The following is a 16,545-nucleotide window of genomic DNA, read 5'->3' on the forward strand; positions in this document are numbered from 1 at the left end:
GCTTTGTATGTTTCTATTTTTTGTTTGGTCAGGGTGTGATGTGGGTGGGCATTCTATGTTTGTATGTCTATGTTTTCTATTTCTATGTGTTTGGCCTGGTATGGTTCCCAATCAGAGGCAGCTGTCTATCGTTGTCTCTGATTGGGAGCCATATTTAGGTAGCCTGTTTTCCCACTGTTCATTTTGGGTGGTTATTTTCTGTTTAGTGTTTGTTGCACCTGTCAGAACTGTTCCGGTTATTCCTTTTGATATTTTGTATTTAGTGTTCAGTTATCGAATAAATAATATAAACACGTATCACACTGCACCTTGGTCCTCACCTTCTTCCTCTGAATGCCGTTACAATGAGGCTATATTTAGCCTTTAAGTATTTGACTGTACCCACCGACTGTAGTGATGGGTCCTGCCAGGGAGTTTCGGGACAAGCGAGGTCTGGGACTGTGTGGTCTGGGAAAGAGAAACGTTTCAAATTAACAGACGCCATGTTCTTACGACACAGTCTATATTTACATTTACTCTAAACACTTGAAGAAGGATGGATTTTATTTTCTAGAAATATCTCGATGCTGGCTTGGTTAAAGTGGATCATTTTTCAAGAGGTGGTTTGCTCTCAATCCATCTTGATATGAACAGTCCTGTTCTCAAGATGAAATAACACATGTACCTGGTCTGTTCCAGAGGGCGACCGTCTGCTTGGACCACGGTCACAGTCGCTTGCTTTGGGAAGACAATGGTGGGAGCAGGCATCGCCACGGTAACTGCTCTACTTTCAACTGGTGTATACTAGATAGAAAAATATGTGAAAAACAAAAGGTTTAAAATAAGTTAGGAGAGGTGTAACTTTAGTTATGCAGCAAGACCAGAACTAGACTGCATGAAAAAGGTTTTGAGTGGACTTTTGAGGGACCGGGATAACAGAAATGGGATCCTGCCATAGACAATCTAATATTGTCTCTCAAATAGAAGGCAAATTCATAGATATGGATATTGTAACTGCAATGACGTAAATTGGGGGACATTTTCATTTAAATCTTTCGAAACATTAAATCATGCAAAACAAAGATTACAGAGACATTTGAGTAAACATGTCACCAAATGGCTTGTGTCACTGCAAAGGCATCAAAACTTTCTCATGCTTGACSCTTTAACCTTCCTGCTTATGTACACATCTATAAAATCTTGTGTACACACTTTCACAGAGATGTTTGGTGACTTGGTTCCCCAAACTGGAGACTTGCTGTTTTCGTAAACTTTTAATGTTGATATTAATGTGAAGACAGASCCAAACATACACCTTAATGTCTCTCTAGACCCTCCCTGATGTTGACCATGGCTGGGACTGTATGGGGGACGTGGTGGAATCAGCAGGGGGGAAAAGACACTTCAACTTCAAGGCACAACCATTTCAAAGCACTTTTAAGGGAAAAAGAAATAAACTTGTGGTCCTCTGTTATCGGTGGGTATTTCAGTGAGGCACTTAGCTCTGTTGACTAGCAGGTGGTCCCTGGTTTCCAGCAGCAGCATTTTTAGCTCAGCAGCACAATGTCAACAGCCTGAACCCCTGAACATCAGAAACTCTAGACGTCCCTCTGGACTAAACACCCTGAACTCACTGGACCTCAGCATCCCAGGAGAGTGGAAGGACAGAATGAACACTCACTTGAACCATGGGATCTGTAACTAAGTTAACCATGTTAAGTATATTTCCAACATTAAAAGCCATTCATTTTTTATTTATATCCTAGTATCTAGTTCTATCCTGAGAGAAAAGTATGCAAATAAACAGGGAGGCATTAAATGATACTTCACTGAGACCTTTGTCCTGGAAGAAAATGCTAATAAATGATATCCCTATAACAGTCTAAAACTGCTGAAAGGTCAGGGCTATGGTTTAATAAAGGAGGATCATTTTATACAGTTGCCATACCCCCAGGTTAGATTACAGAGGCTCATTGCATACCTCAGTGAAGTCTTATCTAGGCCGTGGTTATGACTGACTGGAACGGATGACAATGTACTCCTAGGAGGAGTAACTCAGTGGTTCTGGTGAGGCAGCCATCCGCTCAACACAAATCTGTTGTGTCTCTACAGTGTAAACCAAACAGCTGTATATAGCTCCTGACTGTACACAGGCAGCTTTCAGAAAGCCTCTACTTTTTGTCTCAAAGAGTTTCAATGGCATGTTTTCTGGGAGACGTACTGGACTAGGCAAAGCCACATTCAGAGACTCATAAAACATCCAATCTATCCACTGCTCTGTACAAGTCTACTCAACTAAATTAACATTAGGGTGGGGAGTCACACAGGATCTGAACAGGTGACAGAACAAAACAACGAGGGACAGTTCAATCTTCAGAGTAGAGCCAAGATCTAGAGGGGTCTGGACACACTGTGCTAACCTGTCTTGACCACCAGTGCAGTGCAAATGACCTCATCAACACAAAAAACAGGGTAATAAGAGGCGCTGGAAAAAAGTTTGTGATCTGGACAGAAGAGGAAAGAACATCCTGCTCATGATTTTGCTGGGATTAATTACATATTTTCATTGCTGAGCAAAGCTTTGTTCCTGAGTCAAAAATAGAAGTGTGTGAAAAGCAGGGAGTCATTGGTACTAAAGATACACACATCCATAACACACTAACATGTATTAGCAATGAATATGTGAGCAACACTATGAGCATAGATATGAGTGAAGCCTAATGCTCATATTGCTCATATGCTATTGTTGCTCACATATTCATTGCAAATCCATATAGCTTGCCAACACCTTAGGTTCCAGGTTCAGTATTAATGACCTTGTGCCATGTATAGCTCTGAGTGCAACATAACACAACTTTAGAGTGAAGGTTTAACGTAATGGATAGGTACTCACTGTGCTGGGTGAGCTGGAGGAACTGTCGAGCTCCTCAGGGGAATCCTCCTCTTCTTCAGGGAGGACGGGCATTACGGGGGGCTGTGGGGCACGGGGTCGTGTCAGGGGGAAAAAAAAGGGGCTCTCAGCTGGAGTGGGTTGGGTAGGGGATTCCTCCAACTGCTGTTCAGTCTGAACCCAGGGAAAGCAGTACAACTCGTGGCCCCCTCCTTCCTGAAACCAGAATTATATGCATGCAAGCAGGAAGTAACACAGGCACAAGTGAGAATATGCAGCCTCTGATTGCTTCTAACTATCAGGGAAACCACAAAGAAGCATGACGCTTCCTCAAATAGGATAAGTGTATAGATACATTTGCCTATGAATGGGTGTGCCAACTGGTGGTGGCAATGTTGATTGAACTTTGATGTTGGAAGACAAAACCTATGATATCACAAGGAAAGGGCCTTGTAGACATACATTCAAAGTCTGTAAATAGTATTGCAGTTGCACTGTTCTGGTCATCTCCATGTAAAAGGACCAATGAGCACCAACATGTGACGCTTATAGGAACATATCACATTTGGTGTCAAATGAAAGCTAAAAGTCTATATTATTTGAAGGCATAGATGTTTCAATCATTTTCCATTCAAAAAATGTGGCATAAGTAAAAACTTTGCTTTTTGGATAAACAGATGGAAAAGGGGTCTTAGAAAACATCTTCCAGAAAAAGTCTTAAAAGGTATCAGAAATACAATAAAAACAATAATGTTGAAGTAAAGACCCCTGCCAACTAATATCAACACTTCTATTAAGTTTTGCAGAAATGATTTGCCTTGTGTAAGTTTAAGTAATATTGCCTAGTGTCTTGTCATTTTGTTATCAAAAACCCACATATCTTTAAGATATTTTCTAATTTCTCTCCCTCATGAGGAGGGAGGATAATGACATTTCACAGAAATAACAAGTAATGGTAGACCTACCAGTTAGTTATAATGTTTCTACTGATAATCATTTCGGTAACAGAGTGATTGAAAAATCTGCAACATAAGGACTGCAATTGAATTGGCCAAAATGTTAAATCATAGTAGAGGACAGTAGAGCACAGTAAAGTAGAGTAGACTATAATTGACTGGACTCTTCTGTACTGTACTTTACTGTACTGTACTGCACTCTACTGAGCTCTACTGTGCTGTACTTTGATGTCCAAACTTGTGAAACATAGACGTCTATGATTGGTACAGATTTGGTCCAGTCTGGACCAATAATAGCCAGTATGTAGAATAATACCAAAACATGCAAAGGAGGATATTACATTTTTCTACCTTTGTGCACCTATTCAGGATGTATCACCATGAATATAAATTACATTCATAATTGCATTTCTGTATAGTCCAGATTAAGCACCCATGATGTGATTTCTGTTACCATCATTCTACTACCGGGTGTTGATCCATTACCGGGTGTTGATCCACCAAAATATACTGAACAAAAATATAAACGTAACAGGTAAAGTGTTGGTCCCATGTTTCATGAGATGAAATAAAAGATCCCAGAAATGATTTTGTGCACAAATGTGTTTACATCCCTGTTAGTGAACATTTCTCCTTTGCCAAGATAATCCATCCACCTGACAGTTGTGGCATATCAAAAAGCTGATTAAACAGCATGATAATTACACAGGTGCACCTTGTGCTGAGGACAATAAATGTTCAGTTTTGTCACACAACGCAATGTCACAGATGTCTCAAGGTTTGAGGGAGCATACAATTTGCATGCTGACTGCAGGAATGTCCACCAGAGCTGTTGCTAGATAATTTTATGTTAATTTCTCATTCCATAAGCTGCCTCTAACGTAATTTTAGAGAATTTGTCAGTACGTCCAACCGGCCTCACAACCTCAGACCACTTGCAACCATGCCAGCCCAGGACTTCCACATCTGGCTTCACCTCGATCATTTGAGAGCAGCCACCCAGACAGCTGATGAAACTGTGGGTTTGTACAACCGAATAATTTCTGCACAAACTGTCAGAAGCCGTCTCAGGGAAGCTCATCTGCTTGCTCATCGTCCTCACCCGGGTCTTGACCTGACTGCAGTTCGGCATCGTATCTGACTTCAGTGGGCAAATGCTCACCTTCAATGGCTACTGGCACGCTGGAGAAGTGTGCTCTTCACGGATGAATCCCGGTTTCAACTGTACCGAGCAGATGGCAGACAGCGTGTATGGCGTCGTGTGGGCGAGCGGTTTGCTGAACAGAGTGTCCCATGGTGGCGGTGGGGTTATTGTATGGGCAGGCATACGCTACAGGCAACAAACACAATTGCATTTTATCGACGGCAATTTGAATGCAAAGAGGTACCATTACTTTTTTTTAAGGTATCTGTGATGACAGATACATATCTGTATTCCCAGTCATTTTAAATCCATAGATTAGAGCAGTGTTTCCCAACCCTGGTCCTTCAGTACCCCCAACAGCACACAGTTTCGTTGTAGCCCTTGACAAACACACCTTATTCAACTCACTGAGGGCTTGATGATTAGTTGACAAGTTGAATCAGGTGTGCTTGTCCAGAGTTACAATAAACATGTGTATTTTTGAGGGTCAGGGTTGGGAAACACTGGATTAGAGCCTAATGAATTTATTTCAATTGACTGATTTTCTTTTATGAACTGTAATTCAGTAAAATCTTTGAAATAGTTGCATGTTGCGTTTTTATTTTTGTTCCGTTTCGATTTTTTTCAAACTCAAGGTGCCATATCAAGCTAACACCCCATTCTTTCTGCAGACATCTTTGAATTATTTTTGAGTTTTTGGAAAATGTGGTCAATTAAAAAAATAAGGGAGATTTTACTGTCATTCTGTTACCAAACTTTGCATCTGCACTGTTCATCTAGTAAATGTGTTTTAGCAACATTTTCAGTGGCAATTGTTAAAAGTAGACTTCTGTGTATAGGGGTATGGTTTGTTAAAGGCTCAGTGCAGTCAAAAAGTCGATTTTCTGTGTTTTGATATATATTTCCACACTATGAGGTTGGACAAATACTGTGAAATTGTGAAAATTATAATAATGCTCTTTCAGTGTAAGAGCTGTTTGAAAAGACTGTCTGTACTTTCAGCCTGTTTTGGTGGGATGGAGTTTTGGTCTGCCTGGTGACATCGCTAGGCTGTAAATTTGTTAATAATAGACCAATAAGAAAGAGAGTTCCAAACCTCTCTGCCAATAACAGCTAGTTTTCAGTTTCCCCCTCCCCACTCAGACCACTTCCAGACAGTCCTAGCAAAATTCTTGCTTGAGAAATTGCTCTTGCTGAGAAGCATTTTTTTTCTCTTTTTGACCATTTTGATTGAAAACAATCACAGTAGCTAGGTTTCCATCCAAACAATATGCCCATTTTCCACCAGAGATGTGTTTCCATCAAACTGACTTTTTGCGCAATGAGATAATGCACATAAAAATGACTTTTGCCATTAAATTCCCATGTACTGAATGAAAAACACAAGTTAAATGGGTTTCCATCGCATTTTCAACTCTACTGGTGGATTTGTTGCGTTATATAGCAAATGTGCCCACTCTGGTCTTGGCACATGTGGTTTAACTAACAGCTGGCAGATACAGTGGGGGTAGTCTACCTATATTATGAGACTATTATGGATAAGCGCGATATTATTTGTCTTTGTCAAACGGCAGCCAAGCATCGATCATCACCTTGCACATTAATCACCCTGTGAAGTTCATCATCATATATTTAATCTGTAGTTTAATAAACTGCATGCTTTCCAGAGTTGTAGTGGGAGGACCACACAACATATCATCACGATATGATAGTTAGTATATAAATATTTGCCCATGAAGGCGTTTCCAGCACTATTTCTCAGATTATTAATTTAACCGACACAAAAAGATCCCACCATGTCGAACAAACAAATTGTTTGTCGGCATTTATACAATTGTACCGTCATTTTAGGTTTCCATCAGCCCGGTCGTGACTTTTTTCATGCGTTAATTCATGAAAACGTGGTTAATAAGGTACTTAATTGCTATCCAGAAATTATTGGATATTGAGATAGAAATGGCTGGATTGGGCCTTTAAACTTTGCAAACATTTTAAAGTGAAAGAGAGAGTCTCAGCGTCACTCTGTTACAATGGATTTGCCCTTCTCTCAAATAACATGGTTATGATGCAATGAATTATCATTGCAATATTCCAGATCCAGCACAAATCTCTAGCGGCATATTACTGTAATAACGTATCAGACAAACCACCACACAGACATGTCAGCTGCTTCTCTCTAGTGTTAGACCTGACTAGCAAGTCCTGCAGCTTCCAGAACTGTGCATAAACAAATGTGACCTTTGTCTCCCCAGAGGCGGGGGCGGATGAGCCAAATTAATCTGGGAGAACGGGAATCCCAGAGGAACGCATTCTTCCAGCTATTAAAGTTAGATTCATTTAACTCTGAGAATGAACAAAGAAAAACAAGATACCGTTGTCTTGCAACGAATCTGAACATCTATGACAGGCAAATCAAACTGGGAGGGCAGCGAGGTAGCACAATGGAGGATGAAAGGTTAGCAGTGTCGCAATTAAATCGTCATAGAGCAAGGTTAGCTTGAACTACCATATTTACACTAAAACCAGCATATCTAACCACACAATCGCAATCTGATTCTAAAGGGGAAACAAACACAGTTAAATTTATCCTATCCATTTCAACATGCCCATGGAAATAATACACTGGGAAAATGTCATTCAGCAGAGCCAGAATCATCCAAATCAGACATGCCATCAGTCAGAGCTCTGTCGGGGTTGACGGAGGTCACATTCTTACTGGAGTCTCCCTCTCTGAGCCTAATGGTCTTTGCCAGGGCTCACTCCAGGACTCCCTGCCTCCATTCCAACCCCGCCCAGCCCAGGCCGTCCTCCCTCATCCTGCCCTGCCTCTCTATCCATCAGCCAACCCGTGCTCCCCACAGCCAGCACTCAAGCACCACTCACTCCGTTTCTGGGTATGGGAGGGGGGTTTTGTGTAGGAAACCATGGCTTTGGAAGGATGTGTACACCTTAAATGGGTAAAATAACTTGCTTATGTTTCTGCCCATTTAGAATAGTGTGTGTGTGTTTATTTTTGAACTACAATGATTTGGGAATCACTTGAGTATTTAATAATAAAAGAGGCTATCCTCATTAAAGTAATCATTAAAAAGTATTCAGTCCTAACTTACCTTATCTGAGCCTGTTATTAAAACAGTCGGTAGAGCTCGAGAATGGAAGCTCCCACAATGCTCTAGATCACACCCAATATCTGTTGGTTGTAATGCGTTGCTCCTCCCACTCTCTTCTGGTTCAGAGGCTTTACTACCAGCACTGTCTTCTGGGTTTGATGGCTGACTCCTCCCACAGTCTCCAGGCGGCAATGCTTGGCCACTCCCACAGTCGCGGGCCTCTGACTGACAGTAGTCACGGCAACTGGGATCCTCCAATCTGAGACTGATCAAACACATCAACACACTGTTCTTTATCCATAATCAACAGTTAAATCTCTCCAAAATCATATCAAACACAATTATAACCCGTATATCAGCTTGAATTTTTGTGATAACTTCCACTGCTTCCTGCTCTGTGAAATACCACCACCTCCTCATTTTAAATCCAGACAGGTGGGCCTTTCCTAACAAACTTTATGCAATCTTCTGACAGTTCCCGCTTCCTCCTAGGAACAGACTGAGTGCCCTTGTATATTATTGGGGCGCTGGTGTGTGACCATGTAAACACTGGCATCCCTGCACAGTCTCACCTTAGCCTAGCTCTTCAGTGTGGGGGGATGTTAATCTAAACACATGCAATATCCTCTTCCTGTAAAAGAGAGAGAATATAAACACGAACCCTGCTACATTCTCCTCAGTGTGAGCGGCAGCGTGACTGACACAGGCAGACTGAGGGGGTGTTTTCGGTGGGACGGTGAGAGGAGGTGCACACTCGTACTGGATGAAGACTTGTGATGGAGACACTGGGGGCGTTTGTGTCTCTGACACTGGGATGAAACCTACGAGAGGGAGGAACCAACACGGTCAGACAGGGAGGTCCCAGTCACACTAACAACATGGTGTAGGCAGAGTAGCAGACGTGTGAAAACAAAACACATTAAACAAGCAGATGGACAGGAGATAGGAACAGAAATGACAGGCAAATGAATGGTAGCACTGTATGACCTGCCAAAAGGAAGTGGAAGAAATGTGAGGTGCACATGAGCATTTCGCTGCACCTATTATACCTGCTGTAAACTGTGTATGTGACGAATATATTGGATTTTGATTTGAAGATGACAGTGGATCTATTACCTAAATATGCAGGTGCAGGACCATCACTGCTGGTACTTTTGTGCTTTTGGTCTGGGACAAAGTCAGGACATTGGACTTGGCTTGGTTTGTTGTCATCAGTGCAGGGTGGCTCTGAATCGTCACAGCTCTGACAGAGAGAAAACAACATATTCCATTAATCCATTCATGAACTATGCTGTGTCATCCACACTCATCATCTCCTAGTCCCTACCTATGTTTAGTGTTTCATGGGGCTGTTAGCCGTATCAGATCTAGCCGATTTTGACATTAAAAAAAGAAKAAATAGAGAGAGAGAATGCATCAATGGATTTTTCTGACATGCCGCCAATGAGGGATTCAGTGTTATGTGTTTAGTATTCAGTAAGCAGAAGGAAAAAACAATAAGCTGTAGAACATAACACATTCACCCTCTTATCTTTGCTCATAAGTAATCCAGAGTGCACATTTCATTGAGGAATGGCTTCCTGAGTCCTGAGTCCAGACACAGTACAGTAACAGTGTATGCTGGTAAATGTCATGACAAACATGGCTAACGTGGCTAGAGGATGCTGGGAACGTGAGGCTAATAGACCCATCTCTCACAAGGGAGGAAGTAGACTGTTTAGCGTTCTTCTAGGAACAAGAGGGATATTTAGACCAGGCCTCAGCAAGATGAAAGTACTTATGTTCTTATTGTCTAATTGTTTTTATAGAGTTAAAAAGCACATTGTCCACACCCAGGACCAGCAAATGTGAGCTAGAACAAAACCTTGAAAAACGATTTCTTTTCAGTTTGAAATACTTATATATAACTGGAGTTGATTGACCCCTTTGTAAGGACATGGCCTTTTATTTTCCATAATCACATTGAGCCAATGAGCCAGGAGAACCGTGTGCCATTCTCTGATAAGAAAAACAAGACCCAACACTGACCAAATTAAATCACTGTCCTGTTATGGCCTTCACAAAACACAATGTCCAGATAGGCCAACTTTCTACAACTGGAGCTGTGATGAACCACTCATAGACAACACAAAATGCACCCGGATCTCCTGTCTAACATACACAATAAACAGACAAAGGATTTGTCATAAAAGTTCATAACAAGCTGTTATAAATCTCTAGTGCATTGTCAAACATCAGAGAATGCTGCTATTTTCATTAGTGTGAGGGTTTAGTGAGGTCAGGTTCAGTACCGGAGGTCTCCGCATCAAGCCTGCGTATTTACTCCTACACACTTCTATATCTGTACATGATGAAGGAGATGACATAGAGAGAACACTTTCAAACATAGTTAAGATACTGATAAAACAATAATCTAAAGAACAGTCACACAGTGACAAATAAAGGCAGTCCAGAAAGACTGCTGTACTGTGGCTGTGCAACATTGCAAAGGTTTTGACACACTGTAAATGTTTCAACTAAATATTATTAAGTAACTGGTTCCACAGCTTTTTTGTTTGGTTTACTCAACTTTTCAGCGTTACCTGAACCTAAAAACATGTGTTGGCCCAAACTTAGCTCCAACATTAGAAAACGTAGGCAAAAATTCAGTCAACTTAAAACAATGTTTGCTTAAATTGTCTCATATGTTCAACTATAAATGATTATTTGGGTGGTGTAGCAGGAAGATCAGAATGCCTTGAACCAAGAGGTTGTGAGTTCAAATCCCAGGTGAGAACATGTTGAACAACAATTACCGTATAAATGAACATACACAATGCAATCATGTATGTCAACGTGTGTCAAATATGTAAGTTGAAAACATTGTACTGTATGTTAACAGCACTCTGTGTGTAACTAGTTATATAGCTTTTTTTTAAGGTAAGATGCCCAAATAATAATTTTTAGTTGAATGAGCATATGGGAAAGTTGAGCACACATCATTTCAAGTTGATCAAGTTGATCAAAGTTTTTTCAAGTTAGAGCTAAGTTTGGACCAACAATTTTTTGTTGTTGTTCAAGTAACACTTGGACCGAAAAGTTGAGTAACCAAAAAATATTGTGGAACCAGTTACTTAATAACAATTTATTGAAACAACTAGATTTGTGGGTTTTGTTTTTTTTGTTTTTTACAGTGCAACACTGCAATTTAGAAGCAATGTCCTGGGCTGAGATAGTTTCTYGGAGTCCACAGTGAGAGTCAATTTCAAAGCAAACAGAGTCGAGGGGGCCAAGCTGAGCTGCAGGAGTCTAAACAMAGAGACAATGAGATGAATATTGCAGTGTAATTGAATCTGATTATTTCCTGCCGGGACCGGGAGTACATCCACGCCTGCAAGGCTCTGTCCACTGGACACACAGGGCCTCTCAGCCACTCTCTCTCCTGATCAGAGCTATTTTTGGGAACCTCCAGCCTGTCCCCTTTAGCAGGCAGGTCCCTGAGGGCCACAGAGTTACCTCACGGCAAAGCAGAGGGCTGGCCTCGCTGCTCCCTCATGATAAAGTGAGCTGAGCAGAGTGTTCGCCCCGGCCCCCTTCTCCCCTGTTACGTAAGCCCTCTGCCTGTTGCCAGATTTGTTTAAAATTTGGTTGTGTAAAGCACAGGGAGTACAGAACCGGCAGAGGAAGTGGTGGTTACACAGCCACCATCCCAGATAACAGGATATGGAGGGAGTGTGAGAAAGATGAGAGATGGATGGGAAGAGACAGAGGGGGAGGCAAGTGAGCTTGTTCAAAACACCAATGCCATTTAGGCGATCATGGCTATATACAGTATCGCAATAAAACAAATAAATCATTAGCATCTGCTGGTCATGCATAGAATCCCAGTATGTGCAACTTCCAACCAAGTCTTGTAATTAMTGTTCTCCCTTAGCAAACGATTGCTATCTTCCCAATAAGTGACAGCCTGTAAACCCTCAGCAGAGATATGCATATTCCAACTTAACCCCAAAGTGATGATGAACAGAGCAAATGTTTAACATGGCTGTCAACTCGATGCACATAGCCACAGATACTAATGATAACGTGCATAGCATGCAGCTGCAGACTCTCTAATCTCTAAACAAATAAAACGTGCGTACAATACATCATGTCTACCTGTCCACAGAGCAGAGAATAGATCAATAGCTGTACCTGTAACCTCCTGTGAGAGATACCACCTTCACTGCTTAGCTCCACATAAACTCCACATAAAACACCCGACAGAACCTTCCCTCAGTCAAACTGTAATTCCCAGATTTTTTCACAGAAAACCTAGCTATCCCTGGCTGTCTCTTTTCCTTTCCCCGTCTTTTTTTCTAGCACCAGCCTCTCTTTCACTCCTGGGAGCTTTGACCATTTAAGGAGAAGGCTCTGTGTGCCTCTCTGGGCTGCTGCTGTGTATGTGTACAGCTCTTCTCTAAGGCTGCCGCTCCACTCCACTCAGCCCTGACTGATCACATCTCCTGAATTACACTCCAACTCTGAGCTCCAACTCTGAGCTCGTACTCTGCCTGTGAGCGCCAAGTTGCTATTTTGTCTCTCTGTGATCATTCTGTGGGGGCAGAGGTCTGACCAGGGAAGGGTAGAGTTTGGACGTGTGTGTGTTTGATCAAAACACTGCATAACTCAAACTATCATTCCTCCATCCCCCACCAGATCGGAGTCTAGGACATGGTTTATGGTGGAAACAGTCTTCCAAGCAGTCACATAACCTCAAGAAATGAAGGGTGGGTGGGTAGCTCCTACTGAGCCCCTAAAATAAACACACAGACATACACAAACATTCATACTCATGCACATGTACACATATGCATCCTCTATTCTGTACATACAGAGGCAAACAGACTAAAAAAGCTCTTCTGATAAACTTCTCAAATATTATGGATTATCTGAGGTTCTAAGCTTTTTTACAGGTTATTAATAGACCATAAGACCATAAGAGACAGTATGAGAAACAGGGGACACTACATATCACATAAAGTAAGTGGACGGTGGAACCAGTAACAGCAGACACATTATGGAACCTGTTTACATTTGAAATCAGATCACAACAAAGAGAAAAGGCCTTCTGTTAGTGCGTGATTATTAAATGATCRAATAATGACACAGCTAGCCTGTATCTCACTGTTCTGGGAGCAGCAGTACAGTTTGCTCTAATATGGGCTGACATGCCTCTGCTACAGTGTGAGGATAATTGTTTATCTCAGGTTTGGGTGTTTGAAGCCCAGAAAGGATTAGAGAGAAAAGGAGAAAGGGCTGTAGAAAACATTCTAGATATTCCTCTCGTATTTTACTCAATTAGATCAAAAAGCAAAGTTCCATTCAGAGGCACAGGCTGTCAGCACATGTGGGATCATGCTACTGAACAGATACAGAGAACAAAGAGCCTAGTCATCCAGGTTATAAGACAAACATAATAATGATTCAGGCAGTGAACTGTCACTACATCAGGAAATACATGAAATCGATCAGAATTGTAGGCAAAGTGGGAAYACGTGTAGTAAAATATGAACTTGCAAACAATATTTCTTCTTTGTTACGTTAGCCTATACAACACCAAAAGTACCAACAAAAAAAGAATATACATATATCTTACCTTGCTGCCACTGTTGCTGCCTCCTCCAGTTCGTGAATAAATGGCACCTGTTTGAACCAAACCAGAGAAAGTGAGATGGGCTCAATTTGCATCTTACTGGTACTGTACTGTATGTCATGTAAATTAATGCCATTAAAATGCACTAAATTTGGGAGTATTCCTCTGAGGATGACGCACCGATTGAGCTGTCTGTCTAATTGGTGGACCGGACAGTATTTCAGAAAGTCCTCTACCTCACCCCCTACCTCCATTTCTAGGGGCAACAATAACCTGGCAACCAGTTTCATGGGACGCTTGATCCTCTGGTTGAAAGCACTTGGCCCACTGCAGACCTATTGTGTCATATCCTTTTGAACCTCTCCTGAAAGACAGTGTCATCCGTCATTGCGAACAAACAGAAATCTAAATGACACCAATGCTACATGCTACTTGAAYCATCCTTATCACTGGAAWCGTCCTCATGGCTTTCAGATCTAATTACAGAGGGAAATAGAATGATCACAAGGATGTATAATTCATTCATACTGGGGTCAGTGGCAGGTTGAGAAAAGAAACCACATCACAGCTATCCAACTCCAACAGTGGACAGACAGGAAAACATCCGTTTGCACTTCACGTTGGCAAAACATCTTGGAAGCACTTCATTCTTGTCTAGTATTTATTTTACAACGTCGCCACCAAGAGCTCTCAGGCTCAGAAAAGCATAAATGGTCATAAGAGCCCTTTTGCTTCTGACTATAGTAGAAATGTCCCATTTGCTCCTGCCACTGCTGATTTCAGCAAAACAATTTCAATATCTTGTTACATGTGTATGTGAATTGAGCCAATCTCTTGATAGTGATACAGCTGCTCCACAAGTCTTTGCTCGAGCCCTATAGATATTGCTCATGTAAAAACCCATAAACACCTGTACAAGTGATACTGTACATAATGATAGGGCCTACAGTACAGTATGTACAATATTGCTTTAGTTTACCGTACTACTAAATACAAATGTTTTGGCACAAAATGTTCAGTATGAACAAAACATACTTGAATTCTAGTTAATATGTTCTAAACACAATTCTAGTTAATATGTTCTAAACACAAGCCCATATTAAACTGCCCTGGTTGGTATGGAACCGATGTGCAGGGGATATAAAATTGCTCTTAGGGTTTTACGGGTAAATCGGAGTAGAGGGACTTAGTAGAATGTAGATAACAAGGTAAACAGACAAAGGCTACTATCCTACAAGCTTATTTCAGGAGATGTTACAGTCAGTGTGTTGGAATACTGGCCTTTTACTAACACCTTAACAGGCCTACATTTGCAAAGTATAGTCCAAATATCCTGTTTGGGATAGGGGGCACTATTTTCACGTCCGGATGAAAAGCGTGCCCAAAGTAAACTGCCTGCTACTCAGGCCCAGAAGCTAGGATATGCATATAATTGCTAGATTTGGATAGAAACCCTCTTACGTTTATAAAACTGTTAAAATAATGTTTGTGAGTATAACAGAACTTATTTGGCAGGCGAAACCCCGAGGACAAACCATCCAGGATTTTTTGTTGTTGTTGAGTTCATTGTGTTTTCAATTGGGTTTCTATGGGAACCTAGATTTCTGTGGCACTTGGTTGCAGTTCCTATTGCTTCCACTAGATGTCAACAAGCTTTAGAAATTGGTTMATGTTTTTCTTTAGAGAAATGAAGAAGTACGGCTATTCAGAACGAGGGTCCAGCCTATTGTACTCCTTTGTTTTGGGGCGAGACCTGAAGGGCTAGTCTAACTTTCATTCTTAGCCGCAAGTTGGATAACAACGTGAATCTCTTCGCATCTTAATTTGATCAAATCATTATTTATGTTTATAAAATACCCTAAGTTGGCATTAGGAAAAGATTTTGAAAAATCGTTTGAACTGCTAAGATTAACGGGTAACCTTAAATGCTAGACAATGGGTAAGTCATGTTTGGGGAGTTGGAAACCGGTGTTTTTCTGAAACCAAACAGCCAAATAATTCGATTTTGAAGAATATAAGACAGAATAAATCGAACAAAGGGAACCATTTGAGATGTTATGGGAAGTATTGGAGTGCCAAAGAAGAGAATCTTTCATTCAAAGGTAAGGCATGATTATTGTTATTTTTCTGAGTTTTGTCGTCCGGCGCCTGGCGGGTTTAAATTATTGATTGTCACTGTGTTTTGTTTGATGGGTGCTGTCCTCAAGAATAATCGCATCGGTTTCGCTTTCATCCGCCGTAATTTGTTTTTTGAAATCTGACACGTGGCTGGATTTAAAAACAAGAAGTTTAAGCTGTATTTTGGGTTGTATTGCCTTGTGATTGTATGAAAGTTAAATATTTTTCTAATAATTTATTTTGAATTTGTGAGCTCTGCAATTCCACCGATGTTGTTCAAAAACGCCCTAGCCGTAAAAAGGAAGGATATCTTCGATCTTCACTTTCATGCGGGGAGGCTGGGGTTCATCCTGTCTTACTGGATGGATGCATTTGATTTTGAATATCAAGCTAGAGCCGATGCTGGCATCCAGAGCTCTTTTATGGGTTCCTTCTAAGTGAAAGCGCAGGAGTACATCAATTGGGTTAGATAACACAGCCCACATTCAAGGTATTACATTAGCTGGTGCTGGCTTTCAGTAGTCCACATATCACATATCCCACCTGCAGTGCCTGCAGTACTACTGCAGTATGTGCCATATTCTATGGTTGTGTGAGAATGCCTGCCAGGTGAGATGCGTAAGGTAAGTGTCATGATGTTATTTAGCATCAGAGGATGCTTCTGGCATATTGCTGTTCTCATGGCAGATGCTTCATTTGTTAAGCAAATAGAAGACTTCTCATCACACAAAACC

The 16,545-nt window shown here is 41.2% G+C and overlaps 1 protein-coding gene across 1 annotated transcript; it reads right to left on the bottom strand.

Annotated features, from left to right (window-relative positions):
• Positions 1 to 11: 11 nt before the first annotated feature.
• Positions 12 to 13,788, bottom strand: LOC139028300 (uncharacterized). The gene is made up of 8 exons (XM_070445300.1): positions 13,697 to 13,788; positions 12,847 to 12,853; positions 9,196 to 9,322; positions 8,741 to 8,900; positions 8,080 to 8,344; positions 2,873 to 3,085; positions 665 to 783; positions 12 to 447 (listed from the first exon to the last, which is right to left on the bottom strand). The coding sequence occupies exons 1-8, from the start codon at positions 13,786 to 13,788 to the stop codon at positions 357 to 359; spliced, it is 1,074 nt and encodes a 357-aa protein (XP_070301401.1). The 3' UTR covers positions 12 to 356.
• Positions 13,789 to 16,545: the final 2,757 nt, after the last annotated feature.

Source organism: Salvelinus sp. IW2-2015, linkage group LG10 (assembly GCF_002910315.2).
Source record: "Salvelinus sp. IW2-2015 linkage group LG10, ASM291031v2, whole genome shotgun sequence".
NCBI classification, from domain to species: Eukaryota; Metazoa; Chordata; class Actinopteri; order Salmoniformes; family Salmonidae; genus Salvelinus; species Salvelinus sp. IW2-2015.

Coding starts and splice junctions, on each gene's coding strand:
- LOC139028300 (XM_070445300.1), bottom strand. CDS start 13,788: ATGCAAATTGAGCCCATCTCACTTTCTCTGGTTTGGTTCAAACAGGTG. Junction 8,901..9,195: donor TCCTGCACCTGCATATTTAG/GTAATAGATCCA, acceptor TCCCTCTCGTAG/GTTTCATCCCAGTGTCAGAG. Junction 784..2,872: donor CCTCCAGCTCACCCAGCACA/GTGAGTACCTAT, acceptor TTTTCTATCTAG/TATACACCAGTTGAAAGTAG.